The 12,728-nt window shown below is 48.7% G+C and overlaps 2 protein-coding genes across 2 annotated transcripts; one reads left to right on the forward strand and one right to left on the reverse strand.

The window, feature by feature from the left end:
• Positions 1-1,914: 1,914 nt before the first annotated feature.
• On the reverse strand, positions 1,915-9,211 carry LOC128627622 (translation initiation factor IF-2-like). Its single transcript, XM_053666548.1, has 3 exons — positions 9,184-9,211; positions 8,449-9,048; positions 1,915-2,355 (listed from the first exon to the last, which is right to left on the reverse strand). Exons 1-3 carry the CDS (start codon positions 9,209-9,211, stop codon positions 2,261-2,263), a joined length of 723 nt encoding a protein of 240 aa, XP_053522523.1. The 3' UTR covers positions 1,915-2,260.
• On the forward strand, positions 8,749-10,917 carry TMEM185B (transmembrane protein 185B). Its single transcript, XM_037146244.2, has one exon. It carries the CDS (start codon positions 9,210-9,212, stop codon positions 10,260-10,262), a length of 1,053 nt encoding a protein of 350 aa, XP_037002139.1. The 5' UTR covers positions 8,749-9,209; the 3' UTR covers positions 10,263-10,917.
• Positions 10,918-12,728: the final 1,811 nt, after the last annotated feature.

Consider the following 12,728-nt stretch of genomic DNA (forward strand, 5'->3'; position numbering starts at 1 on the left):
CTGATCTCATCATGAGTCAGCACCAGAGGAACCTCCTAGCTGTGGTGAAAGCAGGAGCTGAGCCCCAGACCAGACACACTCAGTAAGACGCCCCATGGCGTCACGAGGTAATCGATGGGGAAAGAAACACAGACTGTCGAGGCTACAAACTTTGTTTCTCCTTCTTTTTGTTTAAAGAAAGGGAGAGAAGCATCAATGTGTGGTTGCCTCTCGCAGCTCCCAGCCCAGGATCAAGCCCACAAGCCAGGCATGTGCCCTGACCGGGAATCGAACTGGTGACCCTTTGGCTCACAGGCCAGCACTCAATCCATTGAGCCTCAGCAGCCAGGACAGGGCTATAGGCTTTTCAGGGACCATCAGGCTGAGGGTTCTGAAGCCTGGCTACACACTGGAATTATCCAAGGAGCTTTAAAAAGTTTGCATTCCAGGTCCCAACCTCAGGGACTGTGATTTGACTGGGTTGAGGCCTGAGGACCTGCCTGTGTTTTGCCGGCAGCGCTGCATTTGGATTTGCACTTGGAGACCCCTGACCCACCCACCTCCTTAATTTATAAAGCAGAACTGGGCCCAGGGTAAAAAAAGTACCCGTCACCTGGGGCATTTATTTTAGTTATGTAACTTAAGTTCTCCTTTAGTCACAACCCATCGGATACTGATGCAGAGCCGAGGGTGACCCCACGTCCTTCCCTGACAGGCACTCCTCCCTCCTGCAGCCGGGCGGGGAGAGAGTGAGAGCAAGAAGAATTATGCCAGGCTCTACACCTCTATTACTTCATCTCTACCCTTGAAGCCGATATTATGAATCCCGTTTTACAGATGAGAAAACCTAGCTCAGAGGGGCTGAGTCATTTGGTCCAGGACACACAGCTGATGAAATGACAGTTCTAGGATTTGAATCCAGGTGGTCCCTTCCTTGGATCGTGCTTAAACACACCAAGGGACTTCTAGCACTGGTCTAGTCTGGAGTCTGTTACAGCCAATAGCCCAGCCTTCTCCCCATCACCCAGGTGGCCCAACCTTCCCCCTAGAGTTCATTTCCAATGCTGCTTTTGTCTAGTTTTTAGTTGACTTTTCATTGTTCAGTGTCCTCTGGTGTGTTCTCTTGCTCTTTCACGGTTGTTCAGTGTTTCATGTTTGTGCCCTTTGGCTGTATGCTGTGGACGGGTGTAACCAGTCCTCGGGATGGGGGGCAAGGGCCTCGCACATGCTGGGTCCCAGTAGACAGTCTGACTACAGCAGGTGAGTGATGAATGAATGTCTTGAAGCATGGCTGCAGGCCCTGAGGCTCTCTAAGTTAATATCTCTGCAATAAAAGCATCTGCCCAGGCTCACAGATCAGGAGTAGCAATGGGTCTGAGGGTGTGAGGAAAAGAAAGAGGCTGGTGTGGCCCTACAAGCCCAGCAGATGGTGAGATAAGGCCAAAAAGATGGGCTGAGGCCAGTCAACCAGGGCACTGGAGGGCGAGGGAAGGTATTTGGATTTTGTTGTAAGAAATGAGAAGCCACTGAAAATGTCGCACAAGGAGTGTCGGTGCCATGCTGTGCCGTGTCCTGCACTGCTAGCCTGACAGCCCCTGAAGGGCCAGAGTCCCGTGCTGTTCATTGGGAAACTCCAGGGCTTGGCGCTGAGTGAGGTGCAGAGGTGTTTAATTTATGTTTATTTGTTTATTTCTGTTTGCCATTTTGTACCAGTCAATAAAAGCATTAAAGGCAACTCAGAGTGAAATTAGGATTAAAATTCTACAGGTATATCTTTCTGCTCCAGTAAACTCATTCATCTACAGCAACTATCTCGAAATTCACAGAAAGATCCAGAGAAAAATCCAGAGAAAGCTGAACTGAGGATTATCTTTGTACAATAAAAAATATTTTGCTGAATTAACTAATAGTGTGAACAAGAATGGGGGAGAAAACTTAAATTCTACAGGCAAACTGCTCAAAATATTAGTAATGCCAATTTAAACACAAACAATTGATACCTGAATGCCTACCATTTGTTTAACAATACTCCACAATTCAGGAAGCTTCCCACCCATACCCACAAAAAATCAGTTTAAATTACTAATACTTAACTGTATTTGAATGCCTAAATTAATTTTTACCAGTGCTCTCTTTATGGGTCCATATTTGGAGGTTATCGTGATCGACAACAAATCAGCCACCAACTCCACAGGTGCGCCCACACACATCAAAACCAGTTCTAGGTTTTAGCTGATGTTGAGTCTCATGCAGCCTTTTTACCTTGGGCCATGTTCATCGTTCACCTTTCTGCAGGTTTCCAGACCAAAAAGCATTCACCTGGTGCTGTTGGTAGAGGCAGATTCACACCCCTAACTTGTGGCATGAACTCCATTTCTGCAAAACAACATACAAGGGGAAAAAATTGACCTCTAAAAACACTAGTCTTTTATATATCAAGTCTTTAGAATATTCATTACTTCAACCTGGTAATTCAATCTCTGGGAAATGCGCCGAAGGACTCATCTAAATAAGCAGCTGGGTGTAGTGAGAAAGCCCACAGTGCTCCTTCTCTCAGAAAAGCCCCGGAAGCACCGTAATACAGAGTGCTGGGACGGGTGAGCAAAGTACTGGACAACTCTGTGATGTACCATCGTGTGGCCACTAGGAAGAAGCTCCCAACGTGGTTATGGTAATCTGAGAAATGTTTCTAGTTGTTACTTCACCACGTTTCAGACACCTGCTAGACATGCCACTATATCACAGGTCACGAAGGAAGAGAAAGTACCCAGTGCGGGTTATCTAACACCAGGCATTTAAGCTGGGACCCCAAAGGGCTGGCCATTCCCTCCATGTAAGGTGAATGACAAGCAGCCATCAAGCAACCATCATGTCCCATCCTTGGCCCATGCAGGGCAGAAACAAAACCACCCAACAAATCTGTACTCACAGAGGCTGGAGTCTGAATTTACACTACAGATGTGTTCTCAAAATACCTCAAGTAAGTGCTATAACTGAATTTATTATTATTATTTTTAATCCTCACCCACAATTACATTTATTGATTTGTAGAGAGAGAAAGGAAGGAAGGGAGAGAGAGAGAGAAACATCAATCAGTTGCCTCCTGCATGCACTGACTGGGAATCTAACCTGTAATTTAGGCATGTGCCCTGACCAGAAATTGAACCCATAACAGTTTGGTTGTATAGGATGACGCTCCAACTTAGTGAGCCATCCATCCAGGGCTGAATTTAATTTAAATTTAATGTAAAGTCTTCTCAAGGTAGCAATATCCCAGGTGACCATCAGAAGCAGACAGGAACCTTCTTTGAAAGAGCTGAGTTTCAAAACAAGCTGGCAGCACCTGTGAAACACTAGTCATGCAGTGCAAGATCTAAAGATGTGAAAATAAGCAAATCTTAGGATTAATGTTAAGCAAAAAAAAACCAGAATAAAATATGTGGGCAATGACATGTCTTTACAGAGGCGATCAACTGGAAGAAACTACATTAAAATGTTAACAGTGATTTTCTGTAGGTGGTAAGACTAAAGATTTAATTTTTCTTTAAATGACTGCATTTACCAGATTTTCCTATAGTGAGCATGTATTTAATGGCCCTCTAAGAAACAGGGGAAATAAAATAGGGTGACATAAATAGGAACAGGGACAACTTTAGGTGAGGTGATCAAGGAAGGCATCTTGGAGGAGGTGACACTGGACCTCAGAAGGGACCAGCATGGGAGAAGCTATAAGAACTGTTCACTGCTGACAGCTGGGCCTAGGTCAGAGGGCAGATAATTGACACACATTTGCTAAATGAATAGTTGAGTTAAGGAAAAGCTGCTAAATCTCAAGGGGTCCCAACCAGAGTCTGGCTCTTCAGGGGGGCTATTTTCACTGCAGTGAGCTGGGGAACAGGGCCAGGTACCAGATAAACCAAGAGCAGGGCTCAGCTGAACATGTGTGCAGTTGTGAGTTTAGCAGAAAGCATGGCCACAGTATTAGTCCTCGTTTCATCTATTTTCCCCATTGGCGAGGTTAGTGCCTTTGTCGCCACACTCCCTCAAAGTTAGCTTCAGAATTCAGTGCTGTGAAATATGGGGCCCAGTGCAGCACGAATGGCTGGTGTGCTCTAGGTCTCCTTTCAAGCCCAGCAACACCTCCCTGCAAACCCGAGCTCTACTGCCTTTAGACAGGCTGTCCTGTCTCCAGAAACTGACCTTGCTCCACTGCTTACCATGAGAGAAAGATGCCACATCAGCTCCAACCTTTCTACCGGCCTGTGATTTTCTGGATAAGTTTACTACTAATGAGCCTGTGCCAGAACCTGCAGATGCAGAAATGAAAGAGAAGGCCCTTTCCTTGGCACAGCCGCCATGTGCCTGGCACAGCCAGAGTAGCAAACAGAGGATCACGACCCCTGAGAGAAGACAGGCTTCCTGAAAGAAGGGATGCCTGATCTACTGCCAACACAGTAACAACAGCCGCCAGCAGAACAATTGTGCATATTCTGGGTTTTCATATATTGTTTCATTTCACCCTCACAGTTGTGAGATTATCTCCATCTCACAGAGGGAACTTGAGGCTCTGTGCTTGCCAAGGTCACAGAGCTTGTAGATAGCATTCACTTGCACCTGGGCCTCGAGGACTTGGGAGACCTTGACCCTGAGCACAGTACCACACTGAGGAGTCGGGGGCATGGAGGCAAGAAGAGTGGGAAGGAGGCTACTGCAGGCAGAGGCAAGAGCCCGCTGCATTTATGGACTAGGGACCAAGAGTGACAGTGGGGGCTAAGGCTGACAGAGGGCCAGGAGAGCTGGGCTTCCTTGTGAAGAAGCTCATGGAAACAAACTGGCAACGAGGTGTAGAAGGGAAGATGTTCCTGGGCTTTCTTTTTCTTTTTTTTAATACTCACCCAGGTATGTTCTTATTGATTTTAGAGAGGCAGGGAGAGAGAAACATTGATGGGCTGCCTCCTGTATGTGTCCCAGCTGGGGCTCAAACCCACATTTTAGTGCACAGGACAACACTCCAAGTCACCCAACCAGGGCTCCCCAGGCTTTCTATACAGGTCATCCCCTTGCCCATGCTGTGCACTTACAGGACATTCAGCAAGGCAATCCGGTCTCCAGGGCCAGGGGACCATGACTGAATCCTGACTCCAGCCCAGGTTCCAGCTGCTCAGGAGAGCACCAGGATGTCACCAAGGGCAACCAGGGAACCCAGCGTTATCACCTTGGTCTGTGTGGAGGGCACTTGGCAAGTGCTCCTTCTGGAAAGCTGGGTTTTCCCAGAGAAGTGGCCCCCCCTGAAGCAGGCCGTCTCCAAGCTCAGGGTAGGGAGAACTGTGCGGGGCCTAACAGCAGCTGCTGAGCAGAATGCTAATACTACCCCGGCATTCCCACCCACCTCCCCAGGTTACTCAGTCCAACACTAACAGAGGTACTGCTGTGAGGGGACTTTGCAGATGGGATGGCGGTTACTAACAAGCTGACCTGAAAATAGATTAGCTTGGATTATCTGTCTGGGCCCAAGTACTCACATGAGCCCTTAAAAACAGAAAACACAGGAGACGCAGCCGAAGGGTCGGCTTGAGTGGTTCAAAAGCATGAGGGCTCGATCCATCACTGTGGCTTTCCAGAGGGCCAGGAAACGTGCGTGGCCGAGACTGACCCTCAGCTGATAGCAGGGAAGTGGGAAGCTCGGACCTACAACTCCAAAGAACTGAGACTCAAGCTGAGAACCAGCTGAACGACCCTGTGCTCAGACTCTCAGACTTACACAGACTGCAAGGTAATAAGTGGGCATTGTTTTTGTGGCAATTTGTCACAGCATTGATTGGAAACTGATAACTAATTCGTGAGCAGACAGATCACCCTGGCCATTGTGTGGATGATACAGGGCCTGGGATGCTGGCAGTGAGCAGACTGACTGATTCCACACTGTTCAGAGTGAGGAAGGAAGCGAACCACTGGATCTAGGATCTGGAACAGAAGTACCACAGGCATTATTAGGGTCACATGAACTCACACATTTCCTCTAGCAACATTTCTCAAGCACTTGCTATGATGAGTTCTGGTTGGATGTGTAGAACTCAAGTCTCAGAGGGAGAAAGATGGCCAAACAGACTCAACCCAGTGGAATGAGTCCCATGGGAGGTCAGTGAAGGGTCACCAGTCCACCAGATGTTGAGCAGGTTTCCCAGAGCCTGAGGCCCTGTCTTGGGTCTTGGTGGTCCAGGAAGGAGAGAGGCTAGGTAGAGACAGGCTACTCTGGAACAAACAGCAGCACCGTGCCTAGAACATTCAGAGGAAGGTTAGCAGACTGGCAGGAAAGGGACTTAGTCAGCAGGTGGACAAGGGCCAGCTTAGAAGAACCTCCTACGTTAGAAAGGGAAGTTGGGACTGAGGATGCTAAGCACTAGGGAGACATCCCAGAAGCCCATGCTCCTTGACCCTGGATACAGGCAGACCTGTGCTGGTGGATTGAAGCACCGACACCCCTACAACCCCTCTGTAACTGTGGTTTGTGTACAGCCTCGTGGGCAGCTGTGTCCGCACCTGGTACATAGTAAACAGTCCATGTGAACTTTAAAAGTAAATATAAAGACAAAGGCAGACCTCTGAGAGACTGACCACACCAGGGACAACAAAGAAGAGTGTCCAATGTACAGAACCGGGTCCAGCCTGTGGGCACGGGAAAACCAGCTGAGGAAATGGCAGACAGAAGGCCCTCTCTACCTATGGCTTTGGCACAAACCCAGAAGCCGGCTCTGACCTCCCTCAGGGGTAGGGCAGCAGGGGTAGATCACATTGTGACAGGCCACCTCACAACCCCCCTTCCTGGATGAAGATAACCAGGCATTGGTTTTAAATAGAAATCTTGGAATGAGAAAACACACCCTAAACCCCTGTCTGGCACAAAGCTGGCAGCAGAGGCCCTGAGGTTGTTTGACAGCAGAAAGGAGACTTGGGAGGATTTGTGACTGTTCCAACAGAGGACCTGGCTCTGCAGCAGCTTTCCCACGGAGCTGTAGCAGGTCCCCACCCTCCTCGGGCTTTACTTTGCCCAGTGTGGTCATATTCATTGCTCCCACTTCTGGAAATACAAAAGTGCTTTCTGTGCATTGATTCCTCTCAGCCTCAGAACAATCCTATGTCCTTTTATTAACTGTTTTCATAGTTGGGCTGAACACAGGAGTTTTTAATTTTAAATTATTTTTAGTTGGCAAATCCCTACTTGAAATAGTAAAAGAAAAATCCATATACAAAACAGACTACGGCAACTCTGGAGCAGCAGAGGGAGGAAGGCTAGAGCCTCACTTGGCTGACATTCTCCCTACGATGACTCCCAAGGGGTTCTTTGGAACCAGGGGCCCTTAAGACACGTCCACAAGATCTTAACCCTGAGGACTGGCAGGGCTCACTGAGCTGGAAGTCCCTTCCCCAGGACTACCCAACTGCCCCAAGCTAAGGTGGAAGACAATGAAGTTGTGGGGAGATCCATGAGGGCTTGGACTGTCCACCCCACATCACACTACCTGCACATCTTGCTGACGCTGGCCAAGGGAAAGCCAGCTCCTGAATCTAGACCAAGACCCCCATTTCTATCTCAGGAAGCCCTTCCTCGTTACCCCAAAGAGCCCCTGACACCAGATGTGTTCCTCTGATGGCCTCCCCCATCTGAGGCCATTACTGTTGGCATTCAACACCTACTGCAAGGAATGGGACTACATGGGACAAGTCAAGGCTGAAAGGCAGTAAGGAGAGCAGCCAGGGCTGCCCTGAGCAGGGGAGGAGTGGAGAAGAGAGGGGGTAGTTCTCCAGGGCCTGCCCTGCTGGCCAGAGTGGTGGTGCTCCACATCACAGACCTGCAGCAGCACTGTTGGCCCTTGGAAACCCCTCAGGCCAGCCCCTAATTTAACTGCCCAGCAATCGAGACCAAGACAGAAGTGGGCGAATTTGCTCAGGTTTCTCAGGTGGTTGAGTGACAAGACCTGGACTAGAACCCAAATTTCTTAACCTCTGGTCCAGTGCCCTCTTTCCAACTTTGTTCTGCTAAAATCACACTGCGGCAGGACCAAATAAGCCAAAACGAGGATTAAGGGCATAAAGTCAAAAGCCCTGAATCTGAGTCCTAATCTGCTGGGTGACCTGGGGGCAGAAAGGACCTGCTGCTCTTTCGATATAGTTCTCAACTGCTCCCCCAAACTTTACCTAGTGCCCCTTCGGGGTCTAAACACCGTCCCCCTCAACACCCACTGCCACCTCTGAGGTGAAAGGGGCTGGTATAAGTCGAGCTGCTGCCCAGGCGCTCTGCCTAAGCCATTTCATAGGCAGCATGAGCGGTCAGCTGACCCACCAAACGCAGTCCAGCCCTGGGAGCCATCTATCGCAGGCAAAGCCCCTCACCTTCCCCCTTGCATTGATTCCCCACTCTAGCCTCCCTTCTTGGCTCAGGGACAAACCCACCACCTGACTTGCACACACCTTCGGTACACCGCCCTATGCATTCCTGGTTACTCGCACCCACTGCCTCGCTCACAAACTCCCACACTCTTCCCACCAGCGAGTGAAGATTCGTGCCCACGCTGCTCCCTTCCGCAAAACCGGCGTAAGAGCCCCACCACGAGACACTGAACCCCGAGGTCTGCAGCGGCAACGGGCCGGGCAACCGAGGAGGGCCGTGCCCCCGCCAGCTTCCGGTCCTTCTCGGCCCCGCCCCCGCCTGGGCCCCGCCCCCAGGACGGCGGGGAGGATGTGAGCTCACTCCCGGCCCGGTGCTCGCGGCGCGGCCAGGAAGCGTCCGCGGGAGTCGTAACCCGCTCGCTGCCAACAGGCCGGCGGGGTAGTCAGCAGCGCGCCACGCCCCGAGCCGAAGCCGACCGGCCCGGTTCCTCCCAGCACTCCGCGCAGTAACGGCCTCCAAAGTAGGTATGGAGTGAAGGCGGACGGCAGCAGGGCAGAAGCGGCGACCCACTCTCCGGGCGCCGTCCGCGTCCCGAGGGTAGCTGGGACGGTGAGGGCGTGCATGCCGCGCCCCACTGCGCTTCCTGCCGGTCCGCGTGACCGCGTGCGCACGTGCTTCAGCTTCTCAGCCCCGCGGGCAGAAAATTCGGCCTGGCTACCCTCTGCTGCTGCCCACCTGGAGGCGAGGCGGGGAAAGCGGCGGGCCTGGGAAGCGTTGGAGCCTCACCGCCCGTCAATCAGGGCGGAGTAGCTCGCCCTGGTGGGCAAGCAGCGGCTTTGCCATGAACCCCAGGGGCCTGTTCCAAGACTTCAACCCGAGTAAGTTCCTCATCTACGCCTGCCTCCTCCTCTTCTCCGTGCTGCTGCCCCTCCGCCTAGATGGCATCATCCAGTGGAGCTACTGGGCTGTCTTCGCTCCCATATGGTTGTGGAAGCTTCTTGTCATCGCAGGTGCCTCGGTGGGTGCGGGCGTTTGGGCCCGAAACCCTCGCTACCGCACTGAGGGGGAGACTTGCGTGGAGTTCAAAGCTATGTTGATCGCTGTGGGCATCCATTTGCTGCTGCTCATGTTCGAAGTCCTGGTCTGCGACAGGGTGGAGAGAGGGACCCACTTCTGGTTGCTGGTCTTCATGCCACTCTTCTTCGTATCCCCCGTGTCCGTGGCTGCCTGCGTGTGGGGATTTCGACATGATAGGTCACTTGAGCTGGAGATACTGTGCTCTGTCAACATCTTGCAGTTCATCTTCATTGCTCTAAGGCTGGACAGGATTATCCACTGGCCGTGGTTGGTGGTGTTCGTGCCCCTCTGGATCCTCATGTCCTTCCTCTGCCTCGTCGTCCTCTATTACATTGTCTGGTCCCTCCTGTTCCTTAGATCTCTGGATGTTGTGGCCGAACAGCGGAGAACGCACATGACCATGGCCATCAGCTGGATCACTATTGTTGTGCCCCTGCTCACTTTTGAGGTTCTGCTGGTTCATAGATTGGATGGCCACAATACCTTTTCTTACATCTCCATATTTGTCCCTCTTTGGCTTTCATTGATAACTTTAATGGCCACTACATTTAGGCGAAAAGGGGGCAACCATTGGTGGTTCGGTATTCGCAGAGATTTCTGTCAGTTTCTGCTTGAAATTTTCCCATTTTTAAGAGAATATGGGAACATTTCATATGATCTACATCATGAAGATAGTGAAGATGCTGAAGAAACATCCATTCCAGATGCTCCTAAAATTGCTCCAATGTTTGGAAAGAAGGCCAGGGTAGTTATAACTCAGAGCCCAGGAAAATATGTTCCCCCACCACCCAAGTTAAATATTGATATGCCAGATTAAACTCGACTTCGAGAGTGCCCATAAGTGTTTAGAAATCAGACACACATGACCGAAACCCACCTTACTTTTGCCTTTTTTAAAAATCCATCCCAAACCTAAAACTGAAAACAGGTTCCAAACACCGTCATCTCCTGCCTTGGAGTTTGATGCCTAACGGTGACTCATCAGTATTCGCCATAGACATAGAGGGTTATATGAATATATAGTGACGTGTGAGAGAATTTGCTGTCCAGGTGGGTGCTTAAAGAGCTAGCTGGGAGCAGTAGTTTGAATTGTTTTGAGTAGTAGGTCCTGAAATGGAATAACTATACAGCTAGGATTTTGGTTTCTTTTAAAGGGGTACTACAACTTATCAAAAGTTGTTATAAAAATATTTTTATACACTGCTAGACTAAAATTGTATTTCAGATTGTGCCTGTTGTGACATAATTGATAGCAAATGTAAAGAATTCTCTCTTCATTTCTTGTTTATAAACCTCATAGTTGTTATTTTTAGTGTTCCTACTGTTAAGTTTTTTTGGTCTTTACTGATACTGGTGTTTGATAGCCTAATAGAATTTTTCTAATGCGGTGAATTCATACATATATGATATTTATATAAATATTTTAGTAATGTAATATATTATGTTGAATTATAGTTCTATACAGTACAATATATTATGTTGAAGTGTTTTTTAAGTTTACATGTGAAGATATATGTCTATTGCAGATGTTCTTAAAGGTCGCTTAAACCATTCATGTGTATCCAGTGTAGGGTCTGTCATAGTACTAGGCATGAATATAGGGATTGAAAATCCCAAGGATCTTAACAGTCAGGTGTGAGATGACTCAGTCTGCCCAGTTTTAAGTTTCCTCGTAGGAGAAGAGAGACCATCATCTTTTGGGAACAGAGGACATGCTCCCGTGTAGTGCCAGGCTCTAAAGTGACACCGAATCAGCACCTGGAATTTTCACACACAGGTGGTAACATCTGTTCAGAGACAACTGAAGTGAGCAACACATGGTGTGGCATTTCTAAGGATTTACAGTATTAATTGTCTATAATGTAAAGTGTTACTTGTTATTGGACAACTTGAGATAGTGGCCTTAACCAGACATGGCCAGCGGGGTCAGGTATTATTTTAAGGTCCAAACTTTTTGAACTGTCAGCAACAGGAAAATAATAGTTTGAGGTTTTTGTTTGTTTTTGTTTTCTGGGGGCTGTGTGTGTGTGTGTAGTAAGTTTAGTGTTTCTGTAAGTACTGGTGATACCCAGGGAGTCAGAAAGTCAAAAACCAGATCCTGGGAGAGTAATGTTCTTCTGACTGAGAACAAATAAATACTTTCAAAAGGCGATTAAAATAAAAAGATATATTGGTACTATTATGGGGAAGAAGCCTGAAGAGAATTCATTTTTATTAGCAACCTAGTAAAAATGATCTAAATTGAGCTCCATATGAATTATGTAAATAAGTTACTGGGTGAGGGGGCATGCTAGCAACAAAGTCTAGCAATAATAGTCAACCGTGGGAACCTGGGTACCTGAAAGCCTGAGGGTGCTGCAGCTCAGTGTACTCGGCTAGGACTGAGCCAAGGGCACATACGTGCACACACTGTCAGTTTACACCAGCTGTCAGAATGTGGGAAGTAGGCCTGAACTGCAGTGGATATAACATTTTGTAAGCAAAGATTCATTCATTTATTTTCTCAAATATTTGTTGAGAACCTACCTACTCTGAGCCAGACATAGTACTAGGAAGTGCAGGTACATTGGAGAGCAATGAGAATGTGGCTGCCCACATGCACAAAGTATACGGTTAAAAGTGGCAAGAAGATAGGGCCGATCACAGCTGTCTACCTGTGGAAGGTAAGCCATGAGCAGGATATGCGAAATGCATGGAAGGATGCTACTGCCTTGGGGTGACCTTCAGACCCATCTTTGTTTCCAGGAGCCCAGGATCCCTGATCACCCCTCCATCCACAAATCATATCTCAGACATGGACTTACTCTTCAGTAAGGTTTAGGAGTAGAAGAGGAGGTTGCTGGAGCAATCAGTGGGCAGATTTGGGAGCAGCATGGAATTACCAGTACCTCCTGGCCAGTGTTGTGCTAGAGGCTTACTGGGCCTGCAACACTCTCCTAACCTGACCTGCCTTACCCCCTCTACCCCAAAGTGACCTACTGTTTGAGAGCCCACGGTTGAATGTAATTACAAGCTTTCTTACTCAGGTAGGTCATCCCTTGTCAGACCCCTTTCCTGTCTCAAGAAAGTTATTCAGTCTGCAAATTAGTGCAGTTTCAGCTGTGCCTGGGCATCTACCTGATTGCCAAGCATCTCTGACTGTTCACAGTATTTAGCGTGTGTCAATTCTGTGACTAGTTTTTCCTATATGATGCTGTATTAGTCATATTTTGCTGCAAGATAACCTCAAAAATCTTAGTGGCCCACCATTACAAACTCTCGCTCCTGGGTCTACAAGTTGGCT

This window comes from Artibeus jamaicensis, unplaced genomic scaffold, assembly GCF_021234435.1.
Source record: "Artibeus jamaicensis isolate MK-2021 breed Jamaican fruit bat unplaced genomic scaffold, CSHL_Jam_final contig_463, whole genome shotgun sequence".
NCBI lineage: Eukaryota > Metazoa > Chordata > Mammalia > Chiroptera > Phyllostomidae > Artibeus > Artibeus jamaicensis.